Below are 16,667 nucleotides of genomic sequence, written 5' to 3' on the forward strand. Positions count from 1 at the left end.
GATTACAGGGGACCCAAGACCATGGTCTTACCATTTTAGAAAGACAAAAATGTCTTCCATCACACAAGTAAAGTGCATTTTTTAACTTAAAAAAATCATAGCAATTCATAACATGTGTGTTAAAGTCCTTGTTATATAAATGAACCAAAATATACAAAAAAAATATTTTTTCTTTTAAAAAGCAATCTATGAAGGAAACGTGTTTTGAAAATATGGATTAAAAATGTTATTGGATTTTATCATTTCTAACTATTGGGTATTGGCCGATGCCACTCCCAACTATCACTTTGACTCACACCACTCCCAACTTAACACTTTGTGTGTTGTGTCACTCCGGTTGAGTGGATTTTGGCTCTGTTTTTATTTTTTAGGAGCAGATTCACCTGCAGTCATTAGTAATTCACAAGATGTTAACCTAATATCACCAATAACACAAGTCAAACACTAATAAAATGTTCACATGTGGAGTGACATAACATACAAAGTGTTAAGTTAAGAGTGATGAAAGTCAAAGTGATAGTTGAGAGTGATAACAGCCAATATCCAATGATTGGGAGTGATAAAATCCAATAACATATTAAAAAAAGGTGTAATAAGTTTTGCTCTTTTTTGAGATAATAATATATATTAGTCATCTCATTAGTTGATGACATTAATACTCAACACTTTCTCATAAAAGAATGTGTCATAAATTTGTAACTTATCATTCCATTTAGTGGGTAGGAAATAAATATAAGTTCAAAGAACCTATAAAACAAACACTTCCATATGCCACCTCTATTCACTAAATTTTGTAAGCCATTTTTTCCGCTGGTAAGTGTATTTTTTAGGCAAAAAAAACATGACCGCGCCCCTTAAAAATATAGTTGAACTTCTCATCCGTACCTTCAGAAAAAAAATTCTTGGGTTCGACACTCTCTATATTCACTAATATACTTTACAACATAGCTTTTTTATTAACAAAAATTATGGTTTGTGAAGTAAAATAAATTACCTCTCATACTCAAAATGTAAGTAATTAATAGTGTAGGTGTGGTAAATTTGTTATATTGGGGTTTGTCTGGTGGTGTGATTATGAAACCAACCAAACAAACAACACCACAGTGAGGACCACCCTTGTCTTGTGAATTATCTCGAAATATGGGCGTACCGTGTATCATGTATGCGACTCTATTCCATTTTAATGCTTATCTATAACTTTCACGAGTGGTATATAATACAATACTTCCACCCATGTTGCAATTTTGAATTGGCCCCGTTGAGTTAAATGAGCCGAGTTGAGTCGAAATTAGCAGAAAGAAGTATAAGTTTGAAAGGCTTAATTCCAGTGCTGAACCAATAAGAAGTTTAAACTATTAAGTGTTGAACATGTAAGAGGTCTAAATCATTAAGAGCCAATATAATGCTTAACCATTCAGAGACAAATGTCTGACCAATTCAGATAAAAGGTCTTAACCATTCAGACTCAGTACAGAGGCAAATGTCTGAACCATTCAGACATCTGCTCACGAAACAACAGTCTGAACCATTAAGTGCTAAATCATTAAAGGGTCTGAATTATTAAGAGTTGAAACAAACAACCCCTAAGTTTAGTTTGACCCAACTCGACTATTTGAATATATAGAACTTGTAATATTTTTAACGAAGGGCGATGATATATCTACGTTTGTTTTTAAAATAACAACTCACACACTCTTTAACTCTTCTACTGAACCTTGATCACTTGAAAATCCAACTTCTTGGTAACGCTAAGCTTAAGAGCCAATAGTTACTATGTGACTATATACAGGGACGGACATAGCCTTTAAATAGGGGTAGCCCCCGCTACCACTTGATGCCCAGATGATAGTGTAAATTTTGGAAAAAGATTCACTTTTTGATTTTGTTACCCTTTTTTTTTAAACGTTATCCCTTAGCGTTTTTTCTAGATCCGCCACTGACTATATACATATTTACACAATGAATCCAATGGTGGACTTATAGAGTAATTCAAGTGTAATAGAAAAAAGTGTTGTACGACATGCAATAAATGTGGTACAAAATTCTAAGCATTCAATAGACGTAGCAAAAAAGATGCATGATAAAACATGTAGCATTCATTTCAACTCATTTCTTCACCTAATTTCATAGTAGTTAACATTTGCCGGTCACGTGTTCCAACACGTGCCTTCATTACATGTTGGCCTAACGCCAATTTTATATCAAACTCTCAACACTTCCATCACCTTAAAAACTATTTATACATTAGAACGAATTAATCCTATATAATTAAATAATAATAATAATAATATTTCCGTACAAAAAGTTGCGGAATATTAAACAAATATCCAGCAAGTGACCCGACCCGACCCGATCCGGCCCGTATCCGTTATTATTAAAGAGCCACGAGAGGATCCGACCCGAATATGTCGTTGAAGTCTTGTAGGTAATCATCTGCGGCCCAACACGACGGTCCGAACCCAAAATCGGTTCCATACCCGAGTAACGTTTCGGATGGTTCGGATGTTTGAAACACAGGACCCGAATAGCTTTCCGGGTCATAAACATCCGGTACAAAATTCGGAAAATCGAAAAGATCCGAATTTGAGAAATGGTCGTCAAAAGGAAGGAAATCAGAGAAGTTCTGAGTCGACTCGTTCGCCTCGTGTGACTCGTGAAACGGACTTTGCTGAGCCGTCTCGTTTCCCTCACATGGGCTATGTTGAGTCGACTCAGCAACACACTCGTCAGTCGAAGACGAGTCAAACCGAAGCACCGATTTCGGCGACGAAACATTATTATTAGTTTGCGACTCTTCACCAGAGTTATAACCAGAACCGGAACCGGAGTTTGCCGGTAAACTTTCCGGTGGTGAAACTGAAACTGAAACTGAATCAGTAACCGGAACAGTGAAATTAGTAAGCGCGTCAGGGCCACGCAACTGAATAGCCGCGTGATCATAAACCATAGCAGCCTCTTCAGCAGTATCATACGTTCCAAGCCACAACCGGACTCTCCGGGTCGGGTCTCTAATCTCGGCAGCCCATTTTCCCCACGGGCGTTGCCGTACGCCCCGAAACTTCTTATTATTACCGGAACTAACCTTCAACCGTTTCTTCACCGCCACGTCACCTTTCTTCCCCTTGTTACCACCTTTAACCACCGCCACGTCACCTTTAACATTGTTATTACAAGAAGAATGTATTGTTACTTCCTTAACAAACTTTTTCACTCTTTTTCTACCAACAAACACTTCATGTTCTCGTTCTTCATCGGACGAATCAGTGGCATAAGCATCCGTGACGGATATTTTCACAACTCGAACGCCCGGTGAATTTGATTTGCTCAGCATTGTAACGTGTGATTTGTGTTCACTGAACTTGATATTTTCCATGTTGATTGATGACCAAGTTTTGGCATACAACTTATACGAAGTGAAAAGGGGAATAAATAAAAGAGTGGAATACTCGTGCGAGAGAGAAGATTAAAGGGTTATCGAAAAAATCTCAAAGGGAAATAAAGGTGCAAGAAAAGAAGCAGAACACATGGGTAGAGAGAGAGAGATGGGGGGAAATAAAGGTGGGTTTAGAGCGAGAAGAAAGGGAAAAACTCCTTTTTGCCGGTAAAAGGAAGAAGAGTTGAAGGAATCAAGGAATATTAAGGGAAAGTGAGGGTGAAATTTTCCGGTGAGTGTGAAGTTTTCCGGTGGGTTTAAGAGGTTTAGAGAGAGAGAGAGAGAGAGAAAGTGAAGAACAAAGGAAATGGTATCGACTGCTTGCTTTTTTATAGGATCCTGCCACCCGCAAGTCTTTTTCACTATCTAAATATCTTCAAATGTTTTTAAATATTTTTTGAAATTTTACTTGATTGTTGTCTTTTTTTACTTGACTAATTAATATTTTTTATGATTTACGAAGGATATTCTCACACCCTTAAATCTTATTTTCATATATATATATATAGAGGCAGGTTAATGTATAAAATGTCTACGTCAATGCGTATGCTATGTATTATCAACATGCGAAATCTGGTAACTAACACATGAATTTGGATTTCCTTAACAACATGCGACTTTTTAACACAACATGCGAAAATGTATTTGTTTTGAACATGTGAACTTTCATTTTTATAACATGCGATATTTCTTCTACGGGTTAATTATAACATGAGAACTTGTCATCGCGTACGTTAAGTCATTTTGTACGATACACTTTTTTCTATATCTCTCTCTATATATACATAGAGAGAGATAGAGAAGGTTTCCACTATTTTCACAACCCTAAATCTTATGAAATAAACCAGATTTTTATTTACAACAATACAATTTTTTATCATTAGATAAGCGCGCACACGGAGAGTTTAAATAAGCTTTTATGTTGATTTGTTATTTTTCTTTCGTACATAACATAGTGTTTTATAAACGTTAGTGGGTAAACAAGAAAAAAAAAGCTTGACGGATGAGTAAACAATTGGTTACTAAGTGTAATCTTTTGAAGGTTGAGATCAAATTTGTAGTTTTAACTTCACATTAGATTTTTTTTGAACGGCAATCACTTTATATATATATATATATAAAGAGTCAGCAAGAAGCTGGAATACAACAACAAAAGAAACCAACAAGAAGGCAGGACAACAAAGACTGGAGCTACATTAAGTCTAACACATCAAAACTGACCCATTTATCCCAATCCGGTTTCTTAATCTTCGCTCGATTAGTGATCCAAAGAAAAGCGTCCTCTTTAATAAAGTCGACTGTTCTCATAATAGGAATGAACTTCCCTTCGAAGACCTTCGTGTTTCTCGCACTCCAAATTCTCCAAGTTGTGGCTATAATAATCGTACTTACCAGTCGCTTCCATATGTTACTTCCCGGGTTCTCTTTGATGTACTTCACGAAGTCCAAAAGAGATGAGACGTTATCCGGAAAACGGACGCGGATCCAGGCCAACACATTCCACCAAATAGCTCTAGACCATAAACAGTTCAGGAAGATATGGTCTGGACTTTCCTCCTCAAGGCCGCAGCGGGGGCACCCCACATCCGCGATCGGAATGCCCCTACGAACTAAACCCGCCCTAGAAGCGATCCTGCCCAACATCGCCCTCCATAACAGATGGTTGCCTTTCGGCGTTGCCCAGTTATTCCATACCAACTCAGGATCGTTTGGCACATCGGCCCACTTTACATCTTCGATATCATTTCTGACCTGCTTCACCGAGAAAGCTTCTTCCTTCGATGACCGCCACCTCCAAGAGCCTTCAACTTCGATCAGATTATCGGTCAGAATTATGCCGTCTTTACGAAGAACATCCCCAATGTTTCCGATATCTTTCCAAACACCCTGAACGTTCTTTTTCAAAGGGACCAGCCCACTATTAGAACTGTTACCGTGAATGGCGTGAATAACTTTAGCCCAGAATTGATTAGGATCCGATTTAAATCTCCAAACCCATTTTAACAACATCGCTTTATTAAAATCAGAAAGAAAACCAATACCCAAGCCTCCTCTTTTTTTGGATTTTAACAGCCCTTCCCATTTGACCCATCTGAGCTTTTTGTTGGACTCATTGAAACCCCAAACGAAATCTCTGCGAATGCTCTCGAGTTTATTAATAACGCATTTAGGGGCAGCGAAAAGGGATAAAAAGTATGACGGAAGGCTGCCAAGGACCGATTTTGCCATTGTCACCCTACCAGAAAACGACATATGCCTCGCCTTCCACTTGGACAACTTCGACTTGAATTTTTCCACCACCGGGGCCCAAAATTTCGCTCTCTTCATATTGACTCCAATAGGAATCCCTAGATAAGTGAAGGGTAAAGAGCCTACCTCACAATTCAACTTACTTGCCAACCGAGATTTTTCGTCTTCGCTTACGCCGAAACCAAACAGTTTACTCTTGTGGTAATTTACTTTGAGGCCCGACACTAGAAAAAGCCATCTGAGGATGCGATTAAGAGTAGCAACGTTCTTATCCGACCATTCCCCTATAAAGAGGACATCGTCGGCGTAGCATAAATGAGAGATTATCGGACCGTCGTTTGGGAGATGAAATCCATGAAATAAATCCGCGTCCATAGCCCTTTTCATAAGCAAATTTATGATCTCCATCGCGATTATAAACAGGAACGGAGATATAGGATCCCCCTGTCTTAATCCCCTTTTAAATTTAAATTCGGCCGTAGGGGAGCCGTTCACAAGCACAGAACCCCAACCCGAATGGAGACAACCCCTTATCCACCCTATCCACTGAGCTGGGAAAGCCATGAACTCCAGCATGCGGAGGAGGAACTTCCAGTTGATCGAGTCATACGCCTTCTCGAAATCGACTTTAAAAATCAAAAGCTTGTCTTTATTTCTTTTTGCCCAAGCAACCGTCTCATTAATAATAAGCGGGCAGTCTAAAATATTTCTACCGCCTAAAAAAGCCGCTTGGTTGGTAGAGATAACCTCGTTGATAACCAACTTGAGCCGATTTGCCAAAACTTTAGATATGATTTTATATACCGATCCGACTAGAGAGATAGGCCTAAAATTTGCAATCGTTTGAGGGTCTTTGGATTTGGGGATCAAAGCCACGAACGAGGAATTACACCCTTTGCTGATGTCACCGGTGGTATAAAACTCAGTCATAATCCCCAATAGATTCTGTCTAATATCCTTCCAATAGACTTTGAAAAATTTTAGCGTAAAACCATCCGGACCTGGCGCTTTCCCCCCGTCACATTCTTTCAAGGCATTCCATAATTCCGATTCCGTGAACACGGCACTAAGAATCGAAGTACTATTCTCCGAAATTCTGGGAATACCGTCTCTGCAAAAGGAAGGCCTTCTTCGGATTGGTTCCGAAAAAAGCTTTTGGAACCAATTTTTTATCTCCGATTTAAGCTCCATGGGATCAGTGACCAAAACGTTATTGAATTTTAGGCCGTTTATCCTGCTGTTCACCACGTTAACATTAAACAGTTTATGAAAGAAGGATGAATTTTCGTCACCTGATTTCAACCATCTGTATTTGGCCTTTTGCTGAATGTCTTTAGCTTTAGCTTCCTCCAATTCCTCCAGTTTTGCTTTGAGCAGAATCCTTGATTTTTTTTCAGAATTATCGATCGGCCCCATCATGGCTTTCCTTTCAATATCCTTGATAGCCTCGCTTAATATCAAGCACTCTGATTTCTCTTTAGATCTAACAGCCGCCCTCCACTTCTTGATCTCAGCCTTCACTTTTTTAAGAAAGGACATAAAAGCAATATCCTTTCTCCCAATGAACGAAGAAGCCAAGAGCTGGGCATGAACAATTTCATTGAGCTGCTTATCCTTAAACCACGAATTGAAAAACTTGAATGGAACCGGGCCGAAGTCAATGGGATTACACAATAACGAGATCGGACAATGATCCGAGGCACCCTTATCATGCACACTAGCTTTAGCGGTAGGCCACTGATTTAGGAACGAATCACTGACCAAGAATCGGTCTAACTTACTAAGCTTAACGTCTTCATGACCGGAGACGAATGTGAAAGAACCCCCAGTCATAGAGTATTCAAACAGACCTGCTCTCGCTATAAAATCATTAAACGCTTCCGCGGCTCTCCTGTCAAACCTCGAGTTGACTCTTTCCTCTTCCCAGCGGACTTCGTTGAAGTCCCCAAAAATCACCCACATACCTTCCTTTTGGCTAATTAAATCAACAACCTGATCCCAAAGTTCTCTTCTAAGCGAAGCCTCATTAGGAGCATGTATATTCAGGATATTTAGCTTTTCTTCCACCCCATTCAACGACCCCGAAGCAAGCAGAAACCGATGATTCTTCAGGAAGGACTCAACTTTGAACTTATCGGGATTCCACATAATGGCCAATCCGCCCGATCTGCCAATCGAATCGACGGATAAAGTTTGGAGATTCGAGTTATCCCAAAAACGTCGGAGGTTAATTTCAGAAAGACCCGATTGGTGAGTCTCTTGGAAGCCAATGCAATCCGCTTTTAAACACTTTTTGAGATCTTTCACCCAAAAACCTTTCCTACCAGAGGAAACCCCATTCATGTTAACGATAAAAAAATCATTTGCAACCAGTCTGAGCCGATTCCCCAATAACCATCTTTCTAATATGGTTTTCAAACCCGCTTACCTCTATACCCAGAGCGGCCCCAACCTGCATCGTTTCTCTCACCTCCGCATCGATTGAATCGCCCTGAATGCCTTCCAATGTTTCATCACCTCCCGCTCCATTCTCTTCCACTGATCTGGTCTCCTTAGTAATCCCATTCCGATCTTCTTCTTCCAATCTAAAAATGGCTTCAATGTCAAACGGATCCGACGAGACTTCTTCAGCCACAGAAGTGTTTAAATCAGGGGTAACGAACTCGGGGCATTTCACACTTTTTTTAGACTTTCGATTGGGTCTTGTAGTAATATAGCTGGGTCTTGCAACAAAATCCAAATCCCCAACATCCTTATCCGGAACGTCCACTAAAGGAGGCCCATTCAGACCTGGATTAGGCCCAATATCCGAATGGGTAGAATTGAGGTTGCCCTGCTGGCCCACTTCGTTGCAAACGGAATTAATAAAAATATTTTGATTAATCTGGCACTGGTCCCCACCCTTCCCACCAACTGGGGATAGACCCACCTTTTCTCTCTCTACGATAAATTCTTCTGACAAGCCGTTAATATCCCCATGCAAAGCATGCGCCGACCTGCAATCCTCGGGAATTGTGGGCGGGTCTTTTGGTCTCTCCATGCACGTAGAGGGAGTGCGACAATCCTGACTCTTCGACTGCTCAGGCTCCAGATCCACCGGGGACTCTCTGTCTTCCGACATGCTACTTCCGGCAAAAGAGGACTTACCATATTCCGACGACCTGTCCGGAGACCCCGGAACCGAATTCACTTCATCCAGAAACTCCGGAGTCCACTGACCAGATATCTCTTCCACCCAGATTTTCAGGGTTTGATCCTTCCAAATTAAATCAAATGCTGCCGAAAATCTATTGCCCGTATTTACTAAGATAGCGAGTCTCTCTTCAGCAAAATTTCCATTTGATAACTCTGCCTCCGATTTTACCAGCAGTCTACCGCACCTTTCCCCGATCTTATTAAACACATGCCGATCCCAGAGACAGGCCGGAACTCCCAGGACTTTAATCCACGCCACTCTCTCGAATATCGGGGGAAGACCTTCCCAGATATAGAGTCTAGAGAACCAAACTTCCCAGACGTTTATCATATTAATCCTAAATTCTTCTGCTTCCTCAGGATTATTGAAACAGAGCAACACCTTCAACCCACCCAAATATTTCAATTTAACGCCATTCTCCGTTATACCTGTCAGATGAGCAGAGAGCTCATTTAGGATATCAATATCCTTAACCTCTCCAACAAGGGATCTATACTCCAGGCTCTTCTTTACTTCTGAATCCATCGGAGGAAGGGATATGATGTTAGAGGAATTCCGGCTAGCCCCACCGGCCACCACTGAACTGTAGGACTTGCCTCCAGGCCGGACAGGAGCATTAGCATGGAAAGGCCTGATCTGACCTGTAGCGTCAAACGCGTGAACCTTGACCGGCAAAGAGTTTTGATTCAAACCTTGTAATCTTGAAAACACAGAAACACGATTTCCATCAGTCCTATCAATGACTTTTGACCCATCTCTGTTAAATCTAGCAAGGTTAACACCTAGGACAGCCCCGTCGATTCTGACCTTCTTAATTTTCTCTATCCACCAAGCCGGGTTGGAGACATTAGAGAGTTTGATAAAACCGAACCTGTTCCCGAACCTATCCTTCTTAACTGGAACAAAGACATCCTCAAGGTTGTCCAAATGACCGAAAGCGTTCCAAAGAGCATCTTTATCACAAGCGTCAGGGAGATTGGAGATGAAGAATGACGTCGTGTTCCGCAGATCTGCCTCTCTGTTATTAAACACTTTATCCTTCCTATATGTTTGACGGTCAACAATCGTATTCCAATCATCTTTAAACTTTTAGTCTCATATTCAAAACATAAATGAATACAGGTATGTATATTTTTTTATGAATATGCAAAATCCGTAAACTTTTTAAAACTCTTTTAAAATTTGCAAAATATTAAGATTTGAATAACATTATATTTTTTAAATCTATAAAAATTAATAATTTGCAACTCTTCGTATATTAATGTGTATGATATTCACAACTGAATAGTTTATTATAATAAATAATTGATTATGAAAAATTAATATAAAAAATAGTGATTGATGTAAATATATTAAGATGTTTTAGGATGGTTTGTATATGTTAGAATGTTAACAGAGAATATAAAAAAGTTTCTAATATCATTGAGTTTTATTGTGAGTTCAAGACTTTCTTTTTCTATAGTTGTATACTAATTCTCTTTGCAAACCAATATCATTGAGTTTGTCATCGTCAAATGATTTCATATTATTATTATTAATGATTTTGAAGTTTGATTTGATTTTCTATGCTTTGTCATGCAAACTATACTTTTATCATTTTCAAGCATATACAAAAAGACCAAGTTTGCTGGTGATTTAATGGACAAAAAGTCTTTAACCCATAATATGTCTGTGTGTGTCTATATATAATATTATATTTATATATGTGTGCACATAATAAATATATTAATAATTTTATGTGTTTGTATGATATTTATTTGAATAAAAAACAAAAGCTTATTATGTAAATTATTTAGTTACATGTATTCCTGTTAAACTATAATAACTTTCCAAAATACCATAACGTTAAACTTCTTAGCAGCCGCTCGGTGATACTTCTATCACCGTTAACATCATCATCATCATCATATTCCTGTGTGTGCTTCTGTGTGTTTGTACAGAGAACGTATTCATGCAGAGAGAATTGCACACATCAAATGGATATTGAAAAATATTTTGGTAACTGATAATTGTCAACGTAATATTACATATATATCGGGTCAGTTAATATCATAACCGCCACTAACATAATAACCTATGATAACTATAATATTACATAATAATAATAAACAATATACATGCTAAGTTTATATTCTAACACCATCCCCTAAACTTAGCATAGGTAATGACTCGTCACGTCGGCTTTGATGATAAACGCATTTTTCTTTAAACTTGTCATGATTCGTCCATAGATCCACCTTGATTTGTTTCGTGATGCCGAGTACGGTAATATTGTTGTTCATTACCCATTTTGTCGCTGAAAGTCTTTGATCTGTCGTTAAAGCCTCTTCTTCTGTCACTGAAGTCTTCACTAAATCATTCTTTCTTCTCTGAATCATCCTTTTGAATTTATTTGCACTGTTGCAGATCTGTCTTTTGCCTTTCACTTCCTTTATCGTTGTAATTCTTTGTGTCTGATTCCTTTCTTGTTCTTCACAAACGTCTTTATAATCAACGTTGCAGTCACCACCGGAATCGTAGTATTCCGTTTCTTCAATTGAATCATTGTGATCCTTCTGATCACTGATTGGTTCTTCCTGATCTTCCCGATCGTAACCAACCATATAGATATTCGGGGTGAAGTATGCCCCATCGTGAACATCTGTACTTGCCGGATTCAACATCGAAACGTCTTCTTCTTCGTCTGGTTTCACATCAGCGTTGTCTGTTTCGTCTTCTTCGTCTTTCTTCTTTGATTCTCGTTCTAATAATTCGATTTCGATTTCTAATTTCATTAGGATATCTCGCTTCATTCTTGCAAGCATTCGTGATCGCGGAGTCGTGCGATCGGGATTGGATTCTTGTCCGTCTTCATATCCCCTGTTTTCTTTCTTCATCCGGATGTGCCCGGAATCGTATAATATCGATCGATCTTCGTCGATTTCCCACCATGGCTCTGATACCACTTTCTTAGCAGCGGAAGTCGGTGATACTTCTATCACCGTTAACATCATCATCATCATCGTCATATTCCTGTGTGTGCTTCTGTGTGTTTGTACAAAGAACGTATTCATGCAGAGAGAATTGCACACATCAAATGGATATTGAAAAATATCTTGGTAACTGATAATTGTCAACGTAATATTACATATATATCGGGTCAGTTAATATCATAACCGCCACTAACATAATAACCTATGATAACTATAATATTACATAATAATAATAAACAATATATATGCTAAGTTTATATTCTAACAAAACTATTTTCTCTTTAGAAAAATTTTATTGTTAGTTTCACTACACTTTATGAAAGTTAATTTTCACTACACTTTATGGCACACACATCTGGTTTATATAATAGTGGAATGGCTTCATGTGTATTTGTTGGAGCTGTGAAGTGTGATTCTTGCTTGCAAATGGGTTGTCAAATGTCTACCAGACCTGCATTGTAGGCTTATAGTGTAGCACAAAAGCTCTACAGTGTATGATGCCATAAGACCAGCCGTAGTGGTTTAGAAAAATAATGCCCCTATCATGGGGCATTATCCGACACGTGTCATCCAAGTCAGCATGGGGCGTTATTGCAAAAGTGGCGTAGTGGGAATAATGCCCCTTCCAATCATTAAACAAAAAAAAAAAAAAAACAAACTATTTTCTCATTGGTTGGTCAAACCCGGTCAAACCTTCCTTCTTCCAATTTAGGCGTTTTAATTATAATGCCCAAGCAATTTTGTTTTCAAAAATAATGCCTCATAATGCCCTATGTAATGGGGGAGTGGACGTTTTTTTTGAAAATAATGCCCCCATAATGCCCCATTACACATGGTCTAAGGTGTTTTTTTGAAAATGATTTTCTCATAAATGTAGGCATGTAGCCTTATGGTAGATTACCATAGGTCTATGGTGGGTTACTGTAAGTGTAATATCCAGCCCTCATAAATGATTTTCTCGGATGTCCATCCATCCAGGAACTCACATATTTGTTTTTTGTTGGCTCGGTGAAGACTTCTCAGGAGGTCACCCATCCTGGTTCTGCTTCCACCTGAGCACACTTAACTGTGTAGTTTCCATGTGCTCCACAGCCAACTAACTCAAAAGGCGCTATCCCTCCTGTCCACAACCAATTGAGATTTGCCTAGGGTGTTACAATGGTACATCTTCATCTTCTCGATAGTTAGTATGGTAACAGCAAGTCTATATATGGTGATACTATGGCAAAATTTCTACATTGTTTTAAGTTGGTTTTATATGTATTTATTTATGAAATCCTAATATTAAATAGATTATATTGAGAAGTTAGTAGGTAAAATATTTGAAAAGGTACTTTAATTTCTATAAATTTTAGATACGTGCTTGACTAACTACAATCACACGCTTCTCTGATTATATTTCATATAGTAGTTAGCGGCGAAGCTTGTCCTTGAAAACAGGGGGCGAAAACGTATATACCCAAAAATTTTATAAAACCGTCGGTGTGGGGGGGGGGGGGGGTGAAAACGTATATACCCAAAAATTTCTATACGTAAACTACATATATAACACTACTGAGCGAAAAATTCGGGTGAAGGGGGGGGGGGCGGGGCGGGCACCCCCTCCCACCCCACTTATCGTGCGCCCCTGATAGTAGTGTCATTGACTTGGCAACCAGGGTTTCAAAAAAATAATATCACACGGCACAACTATGTTTAGTTATGTACATAGCCATGTAATTTGAAACAACTTTTGGTATTTTATAAATCAGAAGTATATGACTATGTAAACGACTTGATTTTTGTTAATTAGAAGTTCAAACACCTAAATTGAAGCATTGTTACCACTGTTTCGAGGTAAGTTTTACATCAATAGACTCGTATCCTCGTTCCGATCAAAAGCTGGAAAACATCGGTTTGTAATTTGGAAAAAAAAAAAAAAAAACTTAACTCCGTTATGTTTTTTAACGGCGGACTATTTTACAAACAAAATGTAAGAGTTCGGATTATTGTGGGTAATTAACTGAGTTAGGATTATTATATGCCTAAAAGAGCTAGTTCGGATTAATAAAATCCAATTTTCCTTTAAAAAACTAACAATAAAACATTATGAAAAGGCACATTTAATTTTGTCGAGCTCAAATTAAGTACGTGAATTCTCAGAGACGGCTCTGGGTTCAACGACTATATATATTCTTGTGACAGCTAGTAACGATGACAAATATGGTGACGGTGATGTTGGCGAATGGGGGTGGTGATGACAAAGGTGGTTGGTGAAGGGGATAGTTGAGGTGGCGACAATGATGACTACGATGGCTCTAGCTAGAGGCATAGCTTTGAAGGGACGGTGGCGGGCAAGGGGGCACATGCCTCCGCCAATGTTTCGGTTAGAAGTGTAATATTTCCGATTTTCCATCCGAAAATTTCTAAGTTACATATGTCCGCGCCCCACCAATTATTTTGCTTAAAATCCCCTGCCTTTCGGTCCCTAGGAACTTTTGATCAAGCTCCACCACTAGTTGTAGCAAGGGTTGTGACATCAACGACGATGTGATACGTGCGACCCTTGTTGACGCTAATCTATTTGAACACGTAATAAGTTAGCAAATTATTATATTTTGTTTCTTTTTCAATATGTCATGTCTCACGTCTAAAATATGTGGGTTCGACATATTTTATGAACCTAAACATTGGAGTTATTAAGTTAATAGTTTTTAACCCGTTTAACGTGGGGATATTTACAGCAAGAAACAACGTGGTGACTTGTGGGAGGCAACATCGATTTTGGCGCCTTTTTTAATGGCTGTTACGTTGTTCTATGCATGGCCTATGGCCCCTTCCAATTTTTTTTTACTTTTTATTTATTTCTTTGACTAACATAACTTTGACAAATCGAGTCAGTTTAGATCATCGGGTATGGTGGGGCTTGGGTTAGCCATTTGGTGAAACGTGTATCTTGAATATTTCCAACTTAAAGCCAAGTTTTCAAGGGGTATGGTTGGGGCTTGGGTTGGGCGTGGCTAGGCGGGTGGCTATGCCACATCAACAATTATTTTTAATATATATTTATATTTATAATTATATAAAAAATAAACATACATATTTAAAAAAAAACATAAACATACATAATAATTAACAAAATAAAAGACAGTCATTCTTCGTCGTCTTCGTCGGTTTCGAACCCAGGAATCGTTGAAACGTGTTCCACCAAATCAGCTCGAAGGTTCTGATGTATATCCCTTGACTTTATTAAAAATTCATTTGCCGCTTTATCTTCGTCTGTTACGTTACCTGGTTGGGGGTCATCGTCATCATAGTAGGTAACGACCGCTCTACCTTCATCCTTCAAAATCATGTTGTGAAGAATGATACATGTGTACATCACGTTTCCAATCTGATCCTTGTCCCATAGTCGACAAGGAATTGCCAATATTCGCCACCTTTTCTTCAAAACACCGAATGCTCGCTCGACGTCTTTACGTGCAACCATCTGGACCCTGTTAAACTTTAATCTCTTTGGATCTGTGGTACCGTGTTTTGTGAACGATTTTACAAACCCCCCCCCACTCTGGGTAAATCCCATCAACTAGGTAGTACCCGTACACGTACTCAACCACGTTTACAAAGAAACTTCCTTTGGGTCCTATACCATTTACCCGATCATTGAAAAGAGGCGAGTGGTTTATGATGGTAATATCATTATGTGAACCTGGCATACCGAAGAACGCATGCCATATCCAAAGATCTTGGGACGCAACCGCTTCAAGCATGATGGCTGGCACACCGTGAAATCCACTAGTGTGAGCACCTTGCCATTGGGTAGGACAAAGTTCCCAGGGCCATTTCATACAATCTAAACTACCTATCATCCCGGGTAGCCCATGATAATCAGCGTGATGTTTCAATATTTGTTGCATGTCACTGAAGGAGGGATTTCTCAAATATTTTTTCTTATAAAGTTCTAGAATACACGAACAAAAGTTGTGAAGAGTTTCTCTAGCTACACGTGCAGAAATTTTTAAATAGTCATCCATAATGTCCGAACTATTGTCGTACGCTAACTGCCTAAGTGCGGCCGTGACCTTTTGCCACGTACTAAATCCTAATTGCCCGGTTACATCGGGTTTTTGTTGGAAATAATCATATTTCTCCTCAAGATCTTAGATATTCTTAAAAATAAGTTTCTACTCATACAAAAACGACGCCTAAACATTTTTTCATCATACTTAGGTTCCGCTGAGAAGTAATCGCTTACCAACAAATCGTTAGCGGTGTGCCGTTCACGAGCGATGTACCTCCTCCTCCGTTTAGGTTGTTGAGTCTCTTCCTCATCGTCTTCGTCTTCCACGATAGCTTTCACCACCGCCGCGATCGTTTGTAGAAATATTTCCGCACCATCGTCAGATGATGATGACGATTCACTATAACTTGAAGAACTCATGGTAATATTGTGTTTTATGTGTTTGATATTGTGTGAGAAAAATGTTAAATGTGGTAAGTATATATAAAGGAAAAAAGATTTTTTTTTTTAAAAAAAAAACTAGCCCCCAACGGCTACTTTGAATGGGCCACTCAGCAACCGCCATGTCACCTTGCTCCCCCGCCCCACGCTCGGCTTGAAACCCAAGCCCCAAGGGCCACGCCCCAAACCCAAGCCCACCAGGGGTGGTGACTTGGACGTTTTACCCCAACCCATGCCAAAACTCCCGCCCCATACCCCACGGCCTTAACTTAATTTGTTCAAATGATTAGTTTTTTTTTCTAAAATAATTTGAAAATATGAGCTTGCAATTTTGGCATCTTGCAAGTAATAAGTTTTGATAGTGTTTGTTTCACA

At 39.0% G+C, this 16,667-nt stretch overlaps 1 protein-coding gene across 1 annotated transcript; it reads right to left on the minus strand.

The window, feature by feature from the left end:
• Positions 1 to 2,074: 2,074 nt before the first annotated feature.
• Positions 2,075 to 3,734, minus strand: LOC110922317 (ethylene-responsive transcription factor CRF2). Its single transcript, XM_022166630.2, has one exon. It carries the CDS (start codon positions 3,371 to 3,373, stop codon positions 2,375 to 2,377), a length of 999 nt encoding a protein of 332 aa, XP_022022322.1. The 5' UTR covers positions 3,374 to 3,734; the 3' UTR covers positions 2,075 to 2,374.
• Positions 3,735 to 16,667: the final 12,933 nt, after the last annotated feature.

Source organism: Helianthus annuus, chromosome 17 (genome assembly GCF_002127325.2).
Source record: "Helianthus annuus cultivar XRQ/B chromosome 17, HanXRQr2.0-SUNRISE, whole genome shotgun sequence".
Lineage (NCBI taxonomy): Eukaryota > Viridiplantae > Streptophyta > Magnoliopsida > Asterales > Asteraceae > Helianthus > Helianthus annuus.